Consider the following 19,161-nt stretch of genomic DNA (forward strand, 5'->3'; position numbering starts at 1 on the left):
TCCAACTTCAAAAAGCTTACACACGTGGAAGCATTTGCCCAGAGACTGTAGTTACATTTCAAAAAAACAATTTTTATATAAGGCATTCCAAACAAAAAAGCTGGAGTTAGTGCTTAAAAGAAACCAGAAAAAATATCCCCTCCCACAACCCCCAAGAGTGCATAAAAGGAGCATTTTACCTTAATGTTCTAACTAAGGTCACACTTGGGCAAGCTAAAACACTTGGAAGTCCTAATGGATTTTCTTTCTAAGTTTTTGATTATGCTGCACTCCAAGTCTCTTAGACACCAAATTTAAAACTGATTTTATCAACTGCAGCTTACGTTTTCTATTTTGAAATTTAAAGTACGCTTATAGATCACATGGTGGATCAGGCAAAGGTTTAAGAAAAATACACAAGTTTACCCCATTACGTTCGTAGCATACACTCCCTGTTGGACTCTGACCCGGGGCAGCTGGAGATTTACTCTCTAAGTTGTGAGGAACAGCGCACACAACCTACCAGTCAAAAAAAAAAAAATTTCCATTGCTAATCATTTCAGGAGCAGCACTGTGCAATATAAACTGAATTTTAATATCCTCTATACTAGACATAGGGATGCATTTTAGTATGATCCACAAGAGGATGTCATGCTGCCAAGTTTCAAACTTACAGTACACGAATGGACTGTAAGTATAGACTTAGAATTATATGTAAAAACTTGAGTCTTGACCATACCTTTATTTCAGGTCAAGAAATGCCAGTGCTTCTGGTATAATTTTAAAATAGTAATCTTTATATACTATAGCTATCTTGCGTGCAAACTGAGGAGATGGGGAGAATCTTCCTTTTCTAATGTGAAAGATATGCAAATGCAGGGCCCTAAGAAAACACAAAGCTTCAAAGTCACTAACTTGTCCATTAATTCGTTCTTCAGGGAGGGTTTCTGGTTTTATCTTCACCAGTTTAACAGCAATGGGTTTCCCAGTCCGCCGGTCAGATGATACTTCGAATTCAACATCATCTAAAATAAAGGAAGTGTTGTGTTTGTTGGGCTAATTTTGGCAAAATGGAATCTTGTTTTCAAGCTAAACTTAATGTAGCATTTGAGTCACCCCAGACCAGTGATTCTCAAAGTATGGTCCCTGGACCAGTAGCAGCATCACCTGGGAGCTTGTAAATGCAAATTCTTGGGGCCCATTCCAGACCTATTCAAAGACAAACTCCAGGCATCAGGTACAGCAATCTGTTTTAACAAGTCTTGTGGGTAATTATGATACAGAGTAATGTTTCAGAACCACTGCTTTAGGCTAAGATAGCCACATCTTAGTCATAGTTTTCCTGACATTTACACATACTACAAATGAGGCAAAATAACAATCATGACGTTTGGCAAGTTTTTTTTTAACTTCTCTTTAACTGCACCTCAGTTTCCTCATCTGTAAAGTGAGGATTAACCAAAATAATGATCTTGCAGGGCTTAGAGTATTTGGAACACCAAATACTCAGGTTAAGTATTGTTCTGACTTTTTTCTCAAAGATATTTTAAAAAATACACACTGAGACCTTGTAACTTCAGTCCTTTAATAAGACATACATTGTCACATGTGAAAGTGTTATTTATGATAAGTGTCAGCCAAGATGAATTTCCATAGCCCAAGTGGTGACACTGTAAGAATTATTTTTTCAGGTACTACCAAAAACAGTACCTGGTAAAATAGTCAAAACTAACATAAAAGTTTAAAATGTCATGCTGCCAAGTTTCAAACTTACAGTACACAAATTGACTGTAAGTATAGACTTAGGGTTATATGTAAAAACCTAAATTGAGTCTTGACCATACTTTTTCATTGGCTTAAAAATCTAATATATAGCTAAATAGTCATTATTAGAGAGAACAGTTAAATCTTCCAAGTATCTATTTAAAAAGTATTCAAAGATAACTTTGTTTTTCTTTTTGGTGAGGAAGATTAGCCTTGAGCTAAAGTCCGTTGCCAATCCTCCTCTTTCTACTGAGGAAGACTGGCCCTGGGCTAACATCTGTGCCCATCTTCCTCTACTTTATATGTGGGATGCCTGCTACAGCATGGCTTGATGAGCGGTACGCAGGTCTGCACCTGGGATCTGAACCTGCAAACCCCGGGCCGCTGAAGTGGAGTGGGTGAATTTAACTATTACGCCAGCAGGCAGGCCCCTCAAAGATAACGTTTAGTCAATTAGTCTTCCATTCCTCAAAAAGACACCATCACAACAGAAATCAGGATTCTGTTACTTTATATAGACATGCTTCAGTAATTGGTACAATTAAAAGGCCAAAACTATAACACTTTCACCTCATGAGCAAGTTGATATGCAAGAGAAATTTGTGACTAGTTTTTTAAAAAGCAAAATCGACAGATTACCTCCTACTTTTAAGTCCTGCAGGTTGCCATTATACTGTGAACAGTGGAAGAAAAGTCTAGCTTGACGTTCTGAACACTGAATAAATCCGTAAGAGGTTAGCAGTTTTTCAATAACCCCTGTTTCACGCAATGCTGCTGAAGTACCATTGGGGTACCCATTGTGTCCATTGTTGTGGAGAAGATTTGGATCAAAGCTCATCTGTTTTAAAAAGAAAAAGAACTCAATATCTACAGATCTGTACATTACCTCTACAGCTAATAAAACATTTCAGAGGAAATCATTTGTATTATTTTAGGGAACTGCCCCAATTTATGGTAGAATTTTCACTTGCCATACAAATAGAATTTCTCAAGTGTAGTATTAAGGTAAAGCAACTACATAAATAACAGTTGCCTATATGTTAACTTTAAATTATTAAAACAAGAATTTCAGAACAAAGGTAACTAATATTCAAGAGACAGCAACCCACACTACCAGGACACTTCCTTAAGAAATTTATTAACACCTACTTTGAAACTTAAATAGAAACTTTAATACTATTTGGTAAGCCATGCATCTTGAAGTCATTATTTAAGTTAGTAGAGATTAAAACAATAAACTTTCTATGCAATACTTATTTCAAACTAGAAAATATCAGAGTAACACATGCTTAGGTCCTTTAATGGGAGACAAGCCAAAATAGTGAGTTAGAAAACAAGGGTTTTCTAAGATGAACTCCCAGACAACAAAATCTCTTCAATTCTAAAAGTGTTCAATCATTTCACAGGTACATTTAAAGAAATCTTTTCACCTGTTTCAAAGTCATGAAATTTCTAAATACTGGTTTTTTCCCTATGATTAGAAAAAGCAAAAGAACGCATTCTTTAGTGTAAAGAGGAGCTATATAAATGGAATGCAATGGAACCTGTTTAGATCATCAAATACTGTCTATCACACTGGATATTTCAGTTTACCTTATTTGAGTAAAACCACAAAAACAAATTATTTTATTAATTTAAGTGAAGCATAAAGTAGGACAAAATCGCTAGCAAAGGTTAGGGCTATAACTGATTTACTATGGCAACAACGTATATATCTTTACAACTAGTTTTACAACCTTTCATTGAAAATTTGATTTGTAAGCATTTTTATCTAAGTGTGATGATGGGCATTATTAATAAAAATATTTCTCTTAGAAAAAAAAGAATGACTAAAATTCTAGAAATATCAACCAAAGTATGAGTAGTGAAACAGTATGTGGGATGGCCAAATTATGCAAATCAAAGCCAGCACATCTGTAAGTGGTTAAGTTCTAGTTCTTTTATGGCAGACATCATCCTGTGTTTGACATGTACGAACTCATTTAATTTTTACAAAAGACCACTAGAAAGTAATATCATCTTCATTTTATCAATGAGGAAATAGACAAAATACGAAATCTGGTTAAAATACGAAATCTGATTCAGTAGTGGCAAGGGTTTCAGTTTATCCACTTCTAACAAGCTACCAAGGTGATACCAATGCTTTTGATTCTTGCACACATTTTGAGAAGCAAGGCCCTAAACTATTAAACTTATCTTGCAAGATTCAAGGTGAAGGCAATGCTTAGGGAAGTTAGAAAGTGAGTTTGCAGGGTATTTCAACCAGAGTGGCGCTCCTAAGTCATGCTCTTAACACAAAGCAAAATAAGCCAGGATGACTGCTTCCCTAACTTACAGATCTCTGATATGCAGGGGTCCTCTTTTGTTTTTTAGTCCCAGATGAGGTAGAAGATAAAGGTAAAGAAAGTGAAGGAGGGGGTTGAGGATCTGATGACACAGTAAAAACGTTCTCCATCTCAAACAGCTGTGATAACATAGCACAATGTTTATAACTATGATGAATAATTTAACACATTTGACAGTCGATCTGTATATCTTTAGATTTATCATTAGGTTACTTGAGCAAAATATAATTCATTTAATCAGATTTCTATTGATGAAAGAAATAAATTATAGAGTTAACATTGAAAGGCCAAACTGAAATGCATTTCCTAAACCTCTTACACAATCCATAACCCCTAGAATTTACAATTTTTAAAATGCTGTAAGGACTCTCTGGTGGTTGCTACAGCGAGACAATTAAGCTCAATTTTTTCTCAATGTTCCACATACAGTTTCTCAACTTTACATAGAATCCAGTATTCTCAATCACCTGTCTCCCTAAAGTATAGTACACACAGGATAATCCAATGGGGTATGGGAAGAAAATATTAGAACTATATATATTTTTTGCCCAGAGATAAAAATTAGCTTTCATAAATATTTATTATGTATTTACAGGAGAGACCTTACTGAGTTGGTATGTCATATCATATCACGTCACATACATTACTTAGATAGTCTGAGGGAAGAATGGAAACTCCACGAGAGGTTGACAGTGAAGCCTTCACTCAATTCACTTGCTTTCAGCCCATTACAGTTTATATCTGCCCAATTAAGTGGACATACAAATTTATCTATCTAGTTTAACTAAACTGCCCTCATGAATAGACAAATGGTCGAAAAAGATTCCTGCAGAAGAATCTTAGAAAATAATGCTAAGAAGGCAAGCACAGACAGTATGATAGCTGACACTTCTAATCCTAGTACTAGCTCTTTAACCTCCACATTATGAAATAAATCACCATCTAATGAGATGTGACAAGTCTGCCAAAATGTTAAGATCAAAACTCTGATACAGACTTATACTAGTAGCAATAAAACACACTACACGTATATTGTTCCTCAGATATTAATTCATGATAGTATAGTCTTTAAATTCAACACTTATAACTAAGCATGCAGACATATTTCTAGCGAAGGTGGAAAGTTTCTGCACTGTTAACAGGTAAACTATTTTCATAATATTGCTTATTTCATCTTTGTCCTCTATTTGTAGCACTGTGTTTTACAACGCGAATGCAGATGTGTAATCACACAATTTATAAATATATACACGTACATATTGACTATACTTGCTTTTACTGACAAACAATATGATGAAACTAATTTGAAGACCACTATTCTAGATCACTGACTTATTAGGTCATGACTTGCAAGTTGTGCTTCTTTTATGTTTAGATTGTAGTTCTTAACAACCATACAAAAAAGAATACAATGATATGATCTGTTAACACATACGCAAAGCTGCAAAAACCACATTCTCAAGTCTCCAGTCCTACAACACATCCCTACAGGCAGGAGGTAAAACTCCTGTTTTTCTAATCCTAAGGGAAAATGAACCAGACTAAGAAGGAATTAGAGCTATCATTTTCTTCTCAGACTCTAAATTGTTCCCAAGAAGGGTGCTGGAATTTAGGCTGTATTGCTCAAGTCTCATCTCACCTCTAAGTGCACATCAAGAGTGTTTCCCCTTCTGCTAGCATCTTTCCTGACTTAAGTTTCTTTCTCTAGCCTTTATCCATTTGGGGGGCTTTTTTCTTTTAAAAGGGAAAAACATACAACACTCAAGCAACTTTAGATAAGACAATATGTTAACATCTTTCCCTTCAAAGAATTCCTAATAATTTAGCTAAACTACATTTCCATGGGATTGTAAATTTTTCTTAACCAGAACCACCAAAACTTTAAAGTTAAGTACCGTTAAACAAAATGGAAGTTCATTAAAAAAAAGACAAAACACAAAAACCAAAACCACCAAATTATTACACAAAAGCAGGAGTTCAATGGAAAAAGTAGCTCAACAACGGATGTTTATAAAAAATTAAGATAAAGACAATAACAACAAAAAGGGGTGGAAGGTAAGGACCAGTACGTAAATGTTACTTAGCTTTTTTTAAATAGTGGGGAAAATCAATTTAGTTGCTCACCTCACAGCATACAAAAAAATAAATTCCAGATGAAGCGAGTTAAATGCCTTAACAAATATTAAATAAAAACACATGTATTTATAAAATTTCTGGAAGGGAGACTTTCTAGGTTTGAAATCAACAGAGAAAACTGCAAAGGAAAGGATCAATATTTGATTATATAAAAAGCACAAGCCTTTACACTCAAACCTATAAGGAAAGCAAATGCAAATATAAATGTATCAGTGTATTATTAAAGAATTTAAGCAGATCAGTAAAAATTAAACTACTAGAATATAAGCCCCATGAGGAAGGGACTTTTTTCTCAAAGATAAATCCCCAGCATCTAGAAAAACAGTGCTTGGCACATAGTAGGCACTCATTTGTTGACTTATCAAAAGACATTAAGACAAACAAATTAGTCTTAAAGATCACTCATTAATCAGTAAAAACAAAACACTTAAAACTTTAAACACAAAACCTATGAAAAACTTCAACTTTGGCAATCAAAAATTTAGATGAAGTAAACCATTCATTTACCAAACTACCAAAGATAAAAGATTTAAAAATACTGAGCAAGTGGGCTAAGAACAATATGTTCACACACTTTTCTGGTGGTAAACTGGTGCAACCTTTCTGAAATGCAGTTTTGCAACACATATCAAAACATGGAGGTATTTTCCTTATTAATTCCACTGCAGGAAATATGTCCTGGGGAAATCTGAAATGTGAACAAGGCTTTTACACACAAATGTGTTCACTGAAATGTTTTAATAACAAATGCCTAGAAACAATCTAAAGTCTAACACTGGTTCAAGAAGTCATAGTAATTTATATAAATGCTACACAGTTATTAGAAAAGATGTGTGAAAATGCTTATGCTTAATATGAAATGACAAAAAAGATATTTATATAGTATGATTTCAACTGTATTTAAAAAAGGAAAGACCAGAGAAGTCTAATTTAATGCTCACAGAAGGTGTCTTAAGGGCAAGAGCTAAAAACGGTAAATGGGAACAGAACCCCGTACTCACTACATGGCTCACACTCCTAACCACTGCACCTTACACATTGTACCAGAACTTGATTGTCTGCAACGCATTAGCACTATTCTAGGTTCTACTAAACAAAAATCCCCAATCTCATAAAGTTTAGACTATCTTTTTTTTTTTCAATATTTATTTTTAAAATTGAAAGGTCATTAACAAAGTTAATCCTCCTTTAAAAAAAGATTTGGAAAGACTATCAGGTCAAATTTAAACTTCACTTCTAATCCAAGAAATTAAAGTTTCCTGAAGAACAAAGAACTAGAATTAAGACTGGCTTTTTGGGCCAGTCCCCATGGCCCAGTGGTTAAGTTCAGCGTGCTCCAGTTTGGTGGCCCAGGTTCAGTTCCCAGGCCTGGACCTACACCACTTGTCTGTCAGTGGCCACGCTGTGATGGTGGCTCACATACAAAAAGAGGAAGATGGGAAGATGATGTGAGCTCAGGGTGAATCTTCCTCAGCTAAAAACAAAACAAAACAGGCTTTTAGTCCTAATTCTTATACTTCTAACTTCTTTGGGATTGTTTCCTCAAAGGTAAAGTAAGGGCCTAAGTGGTTTCCAAATTCCCTGGGGGAGGTGCAGAGGAGGAATCAAGAATCTGTGCCTTGTAATTTCTTCTTGGCAACAGCTGAGTTTCCCTCCTCCCCGCCTTTTCATAACCTAGTCTGCTCGGCTTCTACTGACAAGGAATTAGTTTAGAAAAAGCAGCCTATTTCACTGACAGACAGTTTTAAAAAATGACTTATATCCTTTTTTTTGGTGAGGAGTATTACCCCTGAGCTAACGTCCATTGCCAATCCTCTTCTTTTTGCTGAGGAAGATTGGCCCTGAGCTAACATCTGTGCCCATCTTCCTCTATTTTATAATATGTGGGACGCCTGCCACAGGATGGGTTGATGAGCAGTGCATAGGTCCGCGCCTGGGATCCAAACCTGCGAACCCCGGGCCGCTGAAGCGGAGCACTCGAACTTAACCACTACACAACTGAGCCGGCCCCAGTGACTTGTATTCCTAATCTAAACATATCTTCCCTTAACTTCCAGGGTTCCTTTCAGTTTTCTGAACACAACCGTTTTTCATACTAATTGCTGTCTTCTAGATATGTTCTAAATAAGTATTCATTAAAGTGTATTTTGCTACTATTCTTATTGTACCCTGACCAATACACAGAGAGCACTGAGTGATTATGTTTCTTGATTCTGTAGGCTAAAGTTTCAGTAACTTGGTATGATAACTAAAAAAAATCTCCAGATCATTTCTTAACAAATTAATTAACAAAATCCGGTTTTCTCCTTTCAGTACTTCTGTAAGTGATCATTTGTTCCTCAAGAAAAAACTAATCTAATACTTTTAAATGCCCTTTGTTGGTTAACCTGGAGTTCCAACTTAGGAATAATTTTAAATTATTAGGCTTTGTAATTTATCTTTTAAGCATTCTTCTATGTCTTTAATACATACCTCAGACGGTGGTTGGGATGGTTAAATTAGTTGTTTCATATAAAAAACCTAGAATAGTGCTTAGCATATAAGTACTCACATAACTACTTATTATTAGGTCCCTTTAAAAAGCAGGCAAGGATAGAATCTGGCAGCACACACCTGGAGACCTCTCTGAAAATCAGCCCATTAGTCAATAACTTTTAATGCATTATTATCCAACTTACATTTCTCCATACCCACCATTATGCTATCATGAGATACTCTGGCAAATGTCCTTACTGAAAAGTCTGATTTTGAAAATCAATCCAGACATTTCGAGTTCCCAGTCATAGGTCTCCGTTAACTACCACCACATCCCTAGAGCAAGTTACCCTGCTATCTTCTCATTCAGCTGGGGCTTTAATTTTCTTTTGATTTTCCTAGCTTTGCTTTCCTTTTGTCATTTTTAGACTGTCTCAATCAAAACACTCACGAAACCAATCTACATCTATTTTCACGTGCCAAACAAACTTCTTTTAAGCCTTATTCTTTCTTGGTATTTGTTAGGGCCAATCCCAGTCTTCCATATTTATTCATTCCTAATTATGTATCTTTAGTGTTTTTACAAAAGTCCCTTTTAAAATCTGGGGTTCTATTACCAATGTACTTCCTTAGCTGCAACTCTTTTAACTGGAATAATTCACAACTGTACAATAAGATCATGTTTTACCGTCAGTATCCCCTACCCGAAGTGTTATTTATCTATTTGTAAATACGTGAACACACAATTTTTGACTGCTATGGGTGTATGAGGATTTATTTATATATTAAAAATATTCATGTAGCGAACTAATATTCAGAATTCAATTAGGCCAAAAAAGCACTTCTACTTTAAATCCATTTCTACAACTGATGTCAACGAAAAGAAATGAAAGCCTTAGAGTCTAGTCTTTTACCTTTTTGAATAGTAAAGATAAAACAGTAGTTTCAATTTGCATTATCTTATTTAACTCAGCACAATCAATAACAGCCTAAAATTATTTTTAAAAAATCAGATGAGGAAATAGGAAGCAACCAACAGAAAAAGCAAATGGTACAATCACCTTAAAATTGAGTAACTGTTTACTGAACACAGATAATCTAAATAAATTGGTATTACTGGTAGTTTTCAGTAAAGGAATAATTCTGGTCCACAGTTAAGGTCATCAACTTTTAAACAACTGGAGATAAAGGCCTGAATGCTTCTTGAAATGGTGATGAAGCTTTTGTAAGACCACAAACTAGTAACGACCTACTTTCATTCCTGGTTCTATTTAATTGTTGTAGCATTTTGAAAAAGGTTTATCATCGACTTCTTGAAATTATCTTCCTTGGTGTTCCTTCCTGTCTACCCTTATTTCTTTGAACATTCTCTTCTCTGGCACTTCTTCCTTTATTATCTATAAAGTGAAGACTCCTTTCTGACTTCCAAGCTTTATTTCTACTCATTTTAGAAAATATAGAAAGTAAAGATTAAAAAGGAAAATTGCCCTTTATAATCCCACCTCCCCCAAATAACCACTGGTTAACATTCCATACTAGTAACTTTGGATTACTGTCTAATGAACACAATAGATTTCTGCAATATATTTTAATTTCAGCAAGTCTCCACCTAAACTTCCCTAATCCTATGACAACTGAAGAGACTAAGTCAATTCCCTCTAGGCTCATCTTCACATTCAGTTGGTCACCAAGTCCTATCACTTCCACCATTAAAATATCTGTTGTCTACCTCCTTCTCTGACTACACTCTAGCTTTTATCTTCCTTATATTCTACCCATGGCTCTTATCAGGTCTTCCCACTCAGCCTATCTCTTAAAAGTGGCACCATTTGTCTTTTAAAGATATACTCCTCAATATATAACTATAAAATCTGAAGCAATAAAGCTATCTCACTTTTGAAATATAAAATCTATTAAGCCCTTGCTTATAAACATCTGATGACTTTCCTATAGAGTAAATTCAAATGTAGTGGGCCCTTCAGAATCTGCCTCCAGCAAGCCTCCCTTTCCAGTTACTCTCTCCACCCCCAAACACTATCCTCTATTCTGTTTATAATGGACTACTCAATATATACCACGTGCTTTCAGATCTCCTTGAATGTGCTCATTCTGTTGCCTCTATATCTCTACCAGAAGACTCATCTCCCTCTTAACAAAGTATTACTCACCTTCAAATGTTCCTTCTCTGTAGGCTTTCTTTACCCTAGGTTACAAAGACTGCAAAGGGCATTCCTATCTGAAACCCTAACTTCTAAGTAGTACAGATGGAGTTTTTCTTCCTAAAAGACCAACAAATCAAGAGATCTGCGTGTATTAATAAGTATAATCTTGTGTGAAAAATCCCATAGTTTTTGGCCATAAATACTGTCCTTGTCTAACAAGACAACTAATTAAATAAAATAATCTAGTGTTGATATTTTCAGACTAAATAGTTGTGAATATATACCATCTTTATAACACCTTTAGAAGAGAACAGAGTAAGATTTTATATTTGACCAAATAATTAGGAAATCCATAAGTATAAACTGATTCTTCCCAACAGGAAACTACAAACCTACCTCGCAGTGATAATGAAATATTGCACTTTCAGTAGTATTTGCTGATTCTTCTTTTCCAGCACACGTTTCAAAGGATGAAAGTTGCTAATATTAAAAAAAAGAGCGAGAGAAAATGATCTATCAAGCTAATAAAGAATACAACTGCTGCTGCACCGGGCAATCTCACAGTACAGCACTGAAGAAAACAAAGACTACTAGCAGCGTTGGGAAGTGCTCTTTCAAAGCTGTTGAGTAGGCACAAACTTCTTGTTTCAGATCACGTGTTGTGTCTTCAACTTAATTATACTCTTCTTTGGTCTTGTTGGTTGTTTCGAGGTTTGTTCTTGGCCTGATCTGAACTTGAAGCAGCAGTTTCAGGTGGTAAAGTCTGTTCTGTTACACTTCATACTAGAGATAAAAAATGAAGACATTGAGTATAACTTACATAAAAGAATCAGGGACAGAGGGTGGGTAGAGGGACAAACTCATTTCATTAACTTAGAATCATTGGTCAAGTATGTTAATGCAGGAAACTTGGAAGCACACACATTTGATGGTATTGCAGCAATCTCTCAAGTACTAACAGATACCTCCTTTGGTATCACACTCAAAACCGGAAATTATTTTACAGTCCATATTGACACTCCTCCCCAAATAAGCTTTAAGTTACACAGCATAATATTCAATTTAGTACAAGCATTTTATAAAAATCTAGCACTGTGTTAGGTATTGTCAAAAATATAAAAGAAATTCCTGCCATCAGGGAGTTTACACTCTCGCTGAGAAGACAAGAGTTATCTATGGAGAAAAACCAGACTAGAGGACAAAATGCCAAAAATTAATTTGCTCAACTAATATCTGGGTACCTACTATGTCACATACTATACTAGAAATACTACTTACTGTTTGTTCACCACTGTATATGCATTGAAGCAACATCATGAGCATAGTAAGAGAAGGCTTTTAAACAGAGGTGGAATTCGAGCTTAATTTGGAGAAACAGGTAGATTTTTAAGAGAACGAAAATAGCTGAGTATTTTAGGCATGAAATATCACATAAGTCAAGCCAGAATATGCCACTAAATTCTAAGTTCACTGCGAGAAGGGACCATGTATGTGATTTTCTATGCCTGGCATCAAGGAAGGTTTACTGCATAACGACTGGGGTAACAAGTGTGGCTTGCTGCTTCAGAGGAATCAATAGGCTAGCCTGGCTAGAAGAGAAGGCTGGTTTAAAGTGAAATGGGATATGTGGTGTGACAGGTGTAGCAGAGCCAGATTATGAAGCATTTCAACTTGATATAACAGGAAACAGCCTTAGTTCTTGATGAGAGGGTATTAAGTTTTGAAATCCTGTGGGAGACGACAGTGAAGGAAACAGAGAAATCTCATTTGAGCTGTTGCCATAAATAGATGAGAAATGTTTATAGAAGAGATGGGAGAGAAATGAATTTATAAATAAAACCACAGAATTGTGCTTTATGTTAGCTATAAAAATGATTATTTCATGCTGACTCAAATATTAACTAAAATGATTTATATGGGGAGAAGACAAAGGTGGATTTGGTTTTAGATATGCTGAGAGACGAAAAGTATATCTGAAAAACATCAGAAATAAGAATGACTATAAGGTGAGAGGTCAGAGCTGGTGAAATACCTTAGACTAGAACTCAATTCTAATCACTGATACTTAATAGTAAATGCCATGAACGTTTTTTAAACTATGTTTCAGTTTCTCATATGCAAAATGAACACTCAGTAATAGCTGATGAGTGGCCATTTTTTGTGGCTATTATCTAATACTCCATGGCTTTATATTGTTACTCCAAATAACAAAAGTTACCTATGTCCAATCTTTCAATTTTATTTGGATCATTCTCCTATTACCCAGATTAGATACTTCTTAGAGCAATGGTTCTCAAATCACTTGGGAAGCTTTAAAAAACACCTATGCCCAGTCCTCACTCAGAGTAATTTAACCAGCCTGAAGTAGGGACATGTTTGCAATGATCTTTGATTCCTCTCTCTACCTCCACACCAATGTTGCACGTCTTATCAATATTTCCTTCAAGATATCTTTTATATTCATCTTTTGTCCTAAATGACATATTTTGGTCCAGGTGTCTAACACATCTGCTAACTTCCAGTGTTAGCCCTTTCCACTTTCTGCCACATAACACTGCCAGACTGATCTAAAACTCCAATTTCATCTCATTCCCTTGTTCGAAATCTTCAGTGATTTTTCCAGCACTCTAGATGGGAGGTTCTTAATCCCGGCTGCACATTCAACTCAAACACCTAGGCAACTTAAAAAAAAAAAATCAAAGCCTGCATCCCACCCTGAGATTCTGATATAACTTCACCAGGCTTAGGTCCCAGGTGTTGGTATATTTTCTCTATACTGCCCCCGCTAAGGTGTTTCTGACTTGCAGCCAGGGTTTAAGAACCACCATTCACAGTGTGTCTCTCCATCTTTACCTTCTACTGGTCTCCAGTTCTTCTTCTAGATAGGTGCATTTTCCTCCCTAATCCTTAAATACAACTCTTGGGAGACTCCTGAATTCTAGTCTTTGCGCTTATGGGTCTTCCCACAAAGAATATAATTTTGCCGTCTTCAAGGTGTCAAAAAAGCCTTTCTTGACCATTCCAGCCCAGACTTATTACCTTAATTGCCACTACATGAGGGAGTAACTCCCACTGCCTGCACCATTCTTTTTGATGCCAGATCATTTCTGCACTTTGCTTACTTCATGTTTATGTATCTTGTTCCTCCAATTCTATTTCAAATTTCTGAGAGACAAACTCAAGTTTCTTTCTCACAGCCCCCTTTAGCGCCTCAGTACAGCTAAACTTAAGCATAGCAGAAACTAATATAGCAAAAAGGTAGTTTAATCCATAATAGGCAAAGGACACCACAATTCAAGTGTAGACAGTTCTACCAACTTTTAAAAATCTTGTTTTGGTTAACTGTATAAAGTCTTAATTATCCAATCAAGAAATAATCTCGTCTTTAAAAAATACAGATTTGGCACACTGCTTTAACTTTAATACCTTAGGTCTATTTATGAACCCAAAGACCTCAAAATTGCTATCTGATAAAATAGGTGAGAATTTCATCAAACGGCTAAGGACAAGGTACTGTGTATTATGGGGGGAAAAAAACTTATTTTGAAAAACTTGAACTGGATTAACTCAGTTTAGGGTGTGGTATTATGTTATAAGAACTGTCAGGTTTGTTACTTAGTAACACAGAAATAAGAGACTTTCAGAATCTAAAATCTGGAGCACTGCAGGGCCAATCTTGGGCAATAATGAAACCTATTAGGATCTATTAAAGCTCAAACAAACCCACCAACTATTATGAATAATTGACAGTGCTGAATTCCGTTTCATTAGTAGCTTCAAGATTTCTATGGTTGACCAATGTTTTTCAATCAATTCAACACCTAATGAATTACCTAAAAGGTACCGAGGATTAGGCATTTTAATAAAATTGACTATCTACTCAAGCCAAGATTATTAACATTCATGGATGGTACCGACAACTTCTTTTGTCTTAACCCTCTGAATGTAAGTGCATCCCCTCCATCTTCCCAAAAGCTAGACACTTTTAAAGTCAGATGAAATACAGAGTACCAATCAAAAAACTAAGGAACGATTTAAACGTGGATCTCAAAGTCTCTCTGATTGCGAAGTAATCAACTCTTTTTTCCTTTACTCTGTATGGAAACAGTATCACCATTAATTATCAACTATTAAGTCATGCTGTTTTAGGAGTTAAAGCTAATTCCTTTACTTGAACTGATCCAAATAGCTACTCCTTATTTCACCTGTCTCAAAATTATCATCACCTGTTTTATTTACTGTCTTCCTCCAGTTCGCCGCTTCATCTCAAAGGCGTAGCAGAAGTCAGGTGTAAGTAGGCACTAAATTACTACTACATGTTGAACTAATACATTTATGTAGTCAGTAATCCATCTAAAATGTATTACATATTCCATTTTATCATTTTGATAAATTATTCTCAAAGTTTGTACAGCACTCACTTGGGGAGAATGTTAATGAAAGGCTAAACCAGTCTACAAAAGTCTCCCCACTTAACCCACTTTCCTCAGAGAGTACCTTCTTCCTTTGAGAAGAGCAAAGACCCAGAAAGGCAGCATGGAACTGAAATGGTTCTCTCTTTATTGTTGATTTATATGAATAATATCCTTGCCTTAACATCCTAGTTCCTATTTCTTGATGCATTAACTCGAGGCAAATATATCACATTTTGCTTTAACCCATATAACTGAAGTGCTTCACAGGTTTTAATTCACTTTTACTCTAGGATCTAAGGAAAATGATAAAAGTTTGATAATTAACCAACTTGAAACCATTTAAGCCATCGCCATGTTGAGCAGAAATAAAAGAAAAGCAAAAGAAAAGCAAATTGCTGCAACTTTTTGTATATGTTTAGTAATAACAATTGTGCTGGGCTGTTAATTACCTGAACAGCTACTAAGATATTTAAAATTATATATCCATCCATCACTTAAGTGCGTTTACACACACTAATACTTTGAAATAGGACAAATGCCAGTGTGGGAAGAAGCTGAAGAAATGCTCTAGACACAAAATCAGAGAATAGTATAGACTAGCACTGTCCAAAAGAAACACAGTGCAAGCCATATATGTACTTTACAATTTTCTAGTAATCATAGTAAAGTGAAAAGATACAGGTGAAACTAATTTTAATTAAGTTATCTTATTTAACCAAATATACCCAAAATGTTATCATTTTCCACATGTATTCAATCTAAAAAAATTGAGATTTTTTACATTCCTTGAAATCCAATGTTTACCTTACAATTACAGCACATTTCAATTCAGAATTGTGCACAGTTCAAGCGCACAACAGCCACACATGTCTAGTGGCTACCATATTGGCTGGAGCAGGTACAGACTGATGAGGAAAAAACGCATGCTCAATAAAGCATAGTAAATATAAGGCCCTTGGGGAAAGACTTGCACTGATAAAAGGAGGCAGTATCTAGCACACTTGACTATAGCTGGAGCTTGTACTTACTACATTTGAGAAGCAGAAGTTCAAATAACTAACTGGTTATGTACTGGCTGTAGCTGCTAGCCTACGTGTTCAATGTAAAGAAACTGCTGATAAATTTATTTTCAACTACCCACTAATGTTTTACCTCAGCATAAAAGAACCTATTAAATATAAAAATGACCCCAAAATAAAATTACCATTCAATACTTCTGAACAGAATACTTAGAATACCATACCTAGTTTAATGAAAAATGTAGCACAGTATAAACATGTAAGAATTCCTAAGGCTTGGTGTTATGAACTGAAAAAAAGTTTTGTATTGTTTTCTTTTTTAACCAGGTACTCACATGCAAGTGGAAAACATTCTAATATCAAGACAGGAATTTTTTAAAATCTTGATTTGGCAGAAGGGATTTTACAGCAAGAAATGATGGGATTCAAGAAACCAAGTCACTCCCACTACAGCAGTTTCACCAGTGAATTCTAGCTATTAAGCCTTAGAAAATATAGTTATAATTCTTCTTACTCTAATTCTCTATTAATCCTAAAAGTTTTACAGCTCTCCATAAGACAGTTTGAGTCCAAGATCTCAAAGTAGTTTCCCCTTTGTTTTTTGAAAAGACAAAGCTATGAAGGCATATTAATTCTTTGTGTTTATTTAACAAAATCAAGATTTTTATTTATTTACAGTCCTAAAATTCAACTCCTTAAAAATATGTCCACAGCATTTTCACGTTTCAACTACCATCTCAAAAGTATGGTCTTCACAACAATGTGAATGAACTTAATGCCACTGAACCGTACACTTAAAACAAGTTAAAAATGGTAAATTTTATGTACCACAATTTAAAAGAAAGATTTTTTAAAATGTTGGATGGCCCTGCACTGTGTGTCTTCAGATGGAGGCAGGGAAACAGGAGTGGGATAAAGCAGGACTACATGTCAGCTTTCACACTCTTATTTTTGATTTGCTAGAAATTTACCAGAATTTTCAACCACACTCTAAAAGTCATACCTGTTAAGTCAGAACTTATTTACAAAAAAAGAAAACCTATCTTCTGCGCCTCAAATACTTTACTTTTCAACTCAGCTGCTATAAATACTCATCTCGATGGTAAACATCCAGAGCAGCTGCAAAATCACTCAAACCACTACCATCTCTTTTATTTCGGGCCTAGGGCTAAAAGGAAACAAAAAGAAACAAGGTTGAAATATTTATCTAGACTTTTTGACTCAGGCATATGCCTTTTCAAGCATGTATATAAAACCCCTCCTTACCCACACCAAGAACACCCATTATTGGTTAGTATTAGTACCAAAAGGACACTAAGGTATTATTATACTGCCCCTCAATGTAGTCAATTAGTATCGAGAATGCTTGCCTTCTGGAAACTCCAAATGAAAATTACTCAGCGTTTTGATATAGAATAACTTCTATCAGTGGGCTATAATTTGATACCTACTATTTGATTTTATCGACTGGTAGCTCTGGCTGAGAGCTGCCAGTTCATACCATCCTGATAAAAAACTAAGCCTCTCAAAGGAAACAGATTTAACTACCACAGTGCCTTTGACCATCCTCCCTCCCTCTCCACCCAGTCCTCTTAACTGTAAAGAGGATCACATCCTTTCACTCAATTTAGGTGCAAAACAAGGAAATTACCTCGCACAACAACGTTCAGATTTTTATGTTTGCAGATTGAAGGCTGTTTTAGGGAGCGTTCCCTGCCTCACTTGCGAGTCGAGAGAGGAGCCAGCTGGGTGTTTCTAAAGGAAAATCTTAAAGCCAAAGAACAGTGGTACTAAGATTTCGTACTGATAAAACATCGGATGGTAAAAATCTCAACAGTATCTCGGACCAGGGCTCTAAAAAAGTAACTCCACAGAGAATGACGAAGCCAAGTCGTTCATTGCACAATGTGGGCCAGGCTCTTACACCATAAGAGGCAGAGAAGGTGGTAAGGAGAACTTCACTTAGCTCTCAGAGCACGCCCTAACCCCAGGACAGATGAGTGAGAGCTACATGCCTAAGATTAGGCGCTGGTTCCCTTTCTCAAGACCAAGGGGAGGCGAAAAAGGGAAGGTTGGGTGTAGACACCCAAAACAGGCAGCTTTAGGTGAGTGCAAGTAAGGATGACAATTCAGCCGCGCTGTGTCAGATGCGGCCAGGGAAAGGCCGTGTCTCTAAGCCCTTAGATGAAACCGGGTCTGCCTATACACAAAGGAGGTGCCACTACCGCACTGCGCTCTGGTACTCGTAGTCAGATCCCCAAGCAGGTGACGGACAGGAAACTATAGGGTCCAAAGTCAGAGTAGGCCCCTCTCCTCTGCCTCTTCCACCCTCACACAAAGGACCGCGCCACCACCCCCTCGCCCCGCCCGCCGGGACTTGTAGTTCCCGTTTCCCCCGCCAAGCCGCAAAGGAGGAAGCAGCCAGACTACAACTCCCAGCAGCCTCGGCGCCCGAGCCCCGCACCCCTGCCTCCATCTTGGCTGCGGTCGGAGCCTCCATTTTTGCTCCCTCCCCCCACTTTAGTCACCACCACCACCGCGACACGCGGCCGCCAGCCTCGACTTTTCGCTTCGGCTCTGCGGCCTGACGTGAGGCCTAAGCAGTTGAGCGGGGACTGAGTGGAAAAGTCCAGGGTAGGGACTCAGGGTGAGATGTTTCCTACCCGAAGCTCTAGGAGTGCCCACCTTGACTCAGAAGTCTCTCCCGTTAGTCTTGGTCTTCTCATTCGCCCTTAGTCTGGCTTCTTGCTACCCCCAATTGCACCCTGAGGTCGTACTCACCCCAACAGCTCAGCGCCCCCTCTCCAGCGCCGCCATAAGCAGCACGGCCCGGTACGTAGGAATAAATCTCGCTTCTCTCGCGAGA

The 19,161-nt window shown here is 36.6% G+C and overlaps 1 protein-coding gene across 3 annotated transcripts in view; it reads right to left on the minus strand.

Annotated features, from left to right (window-relative positions):
* Window positions 1-19,161, minus strand: part of CSDE1 (cold shock domain containing E1) — a 38,595-nt gene extending 19,434 nt beyond the window's left edge. Inside the window, exons 1-5 of one of the 3 annotated variants that reach the window (XM_058538861.1) lie at window positions 19,077-19,161; window positions 11,258-11,644; window positions 2,383-2,581; window positions 895-1,004; window positions 406-498 (exon numbers count right to left, since the gene is read on the minus strand). In XM_058538861.1, the coding sequence (XP_058394844.1) occupies window positions 406-498; window positions 895-1,004; window positions 2,383-2,581 (402 nt within the window). In that variant the 5' untranslated portion in view covers window positions 11,258-11,644; window positions 19,077-19,161. Of the gene's footprint in view, window positions 1-405; window positions 499-894; window positions 1,005-2,382; window positions 2,582-11,257; window positions 11,645-18,980; window positions 19,005-19,076 lie in introns of those variants that run through there. The other 2 variants (XM_058538864.1, XM_058538865.1) reach the window with 2 other exon arrangements.

The sequence above is a fragment of the Diceros bicornis genome, chromosome 4 (genome assembly GCF_020826845.1).
Source record: "Diceros bicornis minor isolate mBicDic1 chromosome 4, mDicBic1.mat.cur, whole genome shotgun sequence".
NCBI lineage: Eukaryota > Metazoa > Chordata > Mammalia > Perissodactyla > Rhinocerotidae > Diceros > Diceros bicornis.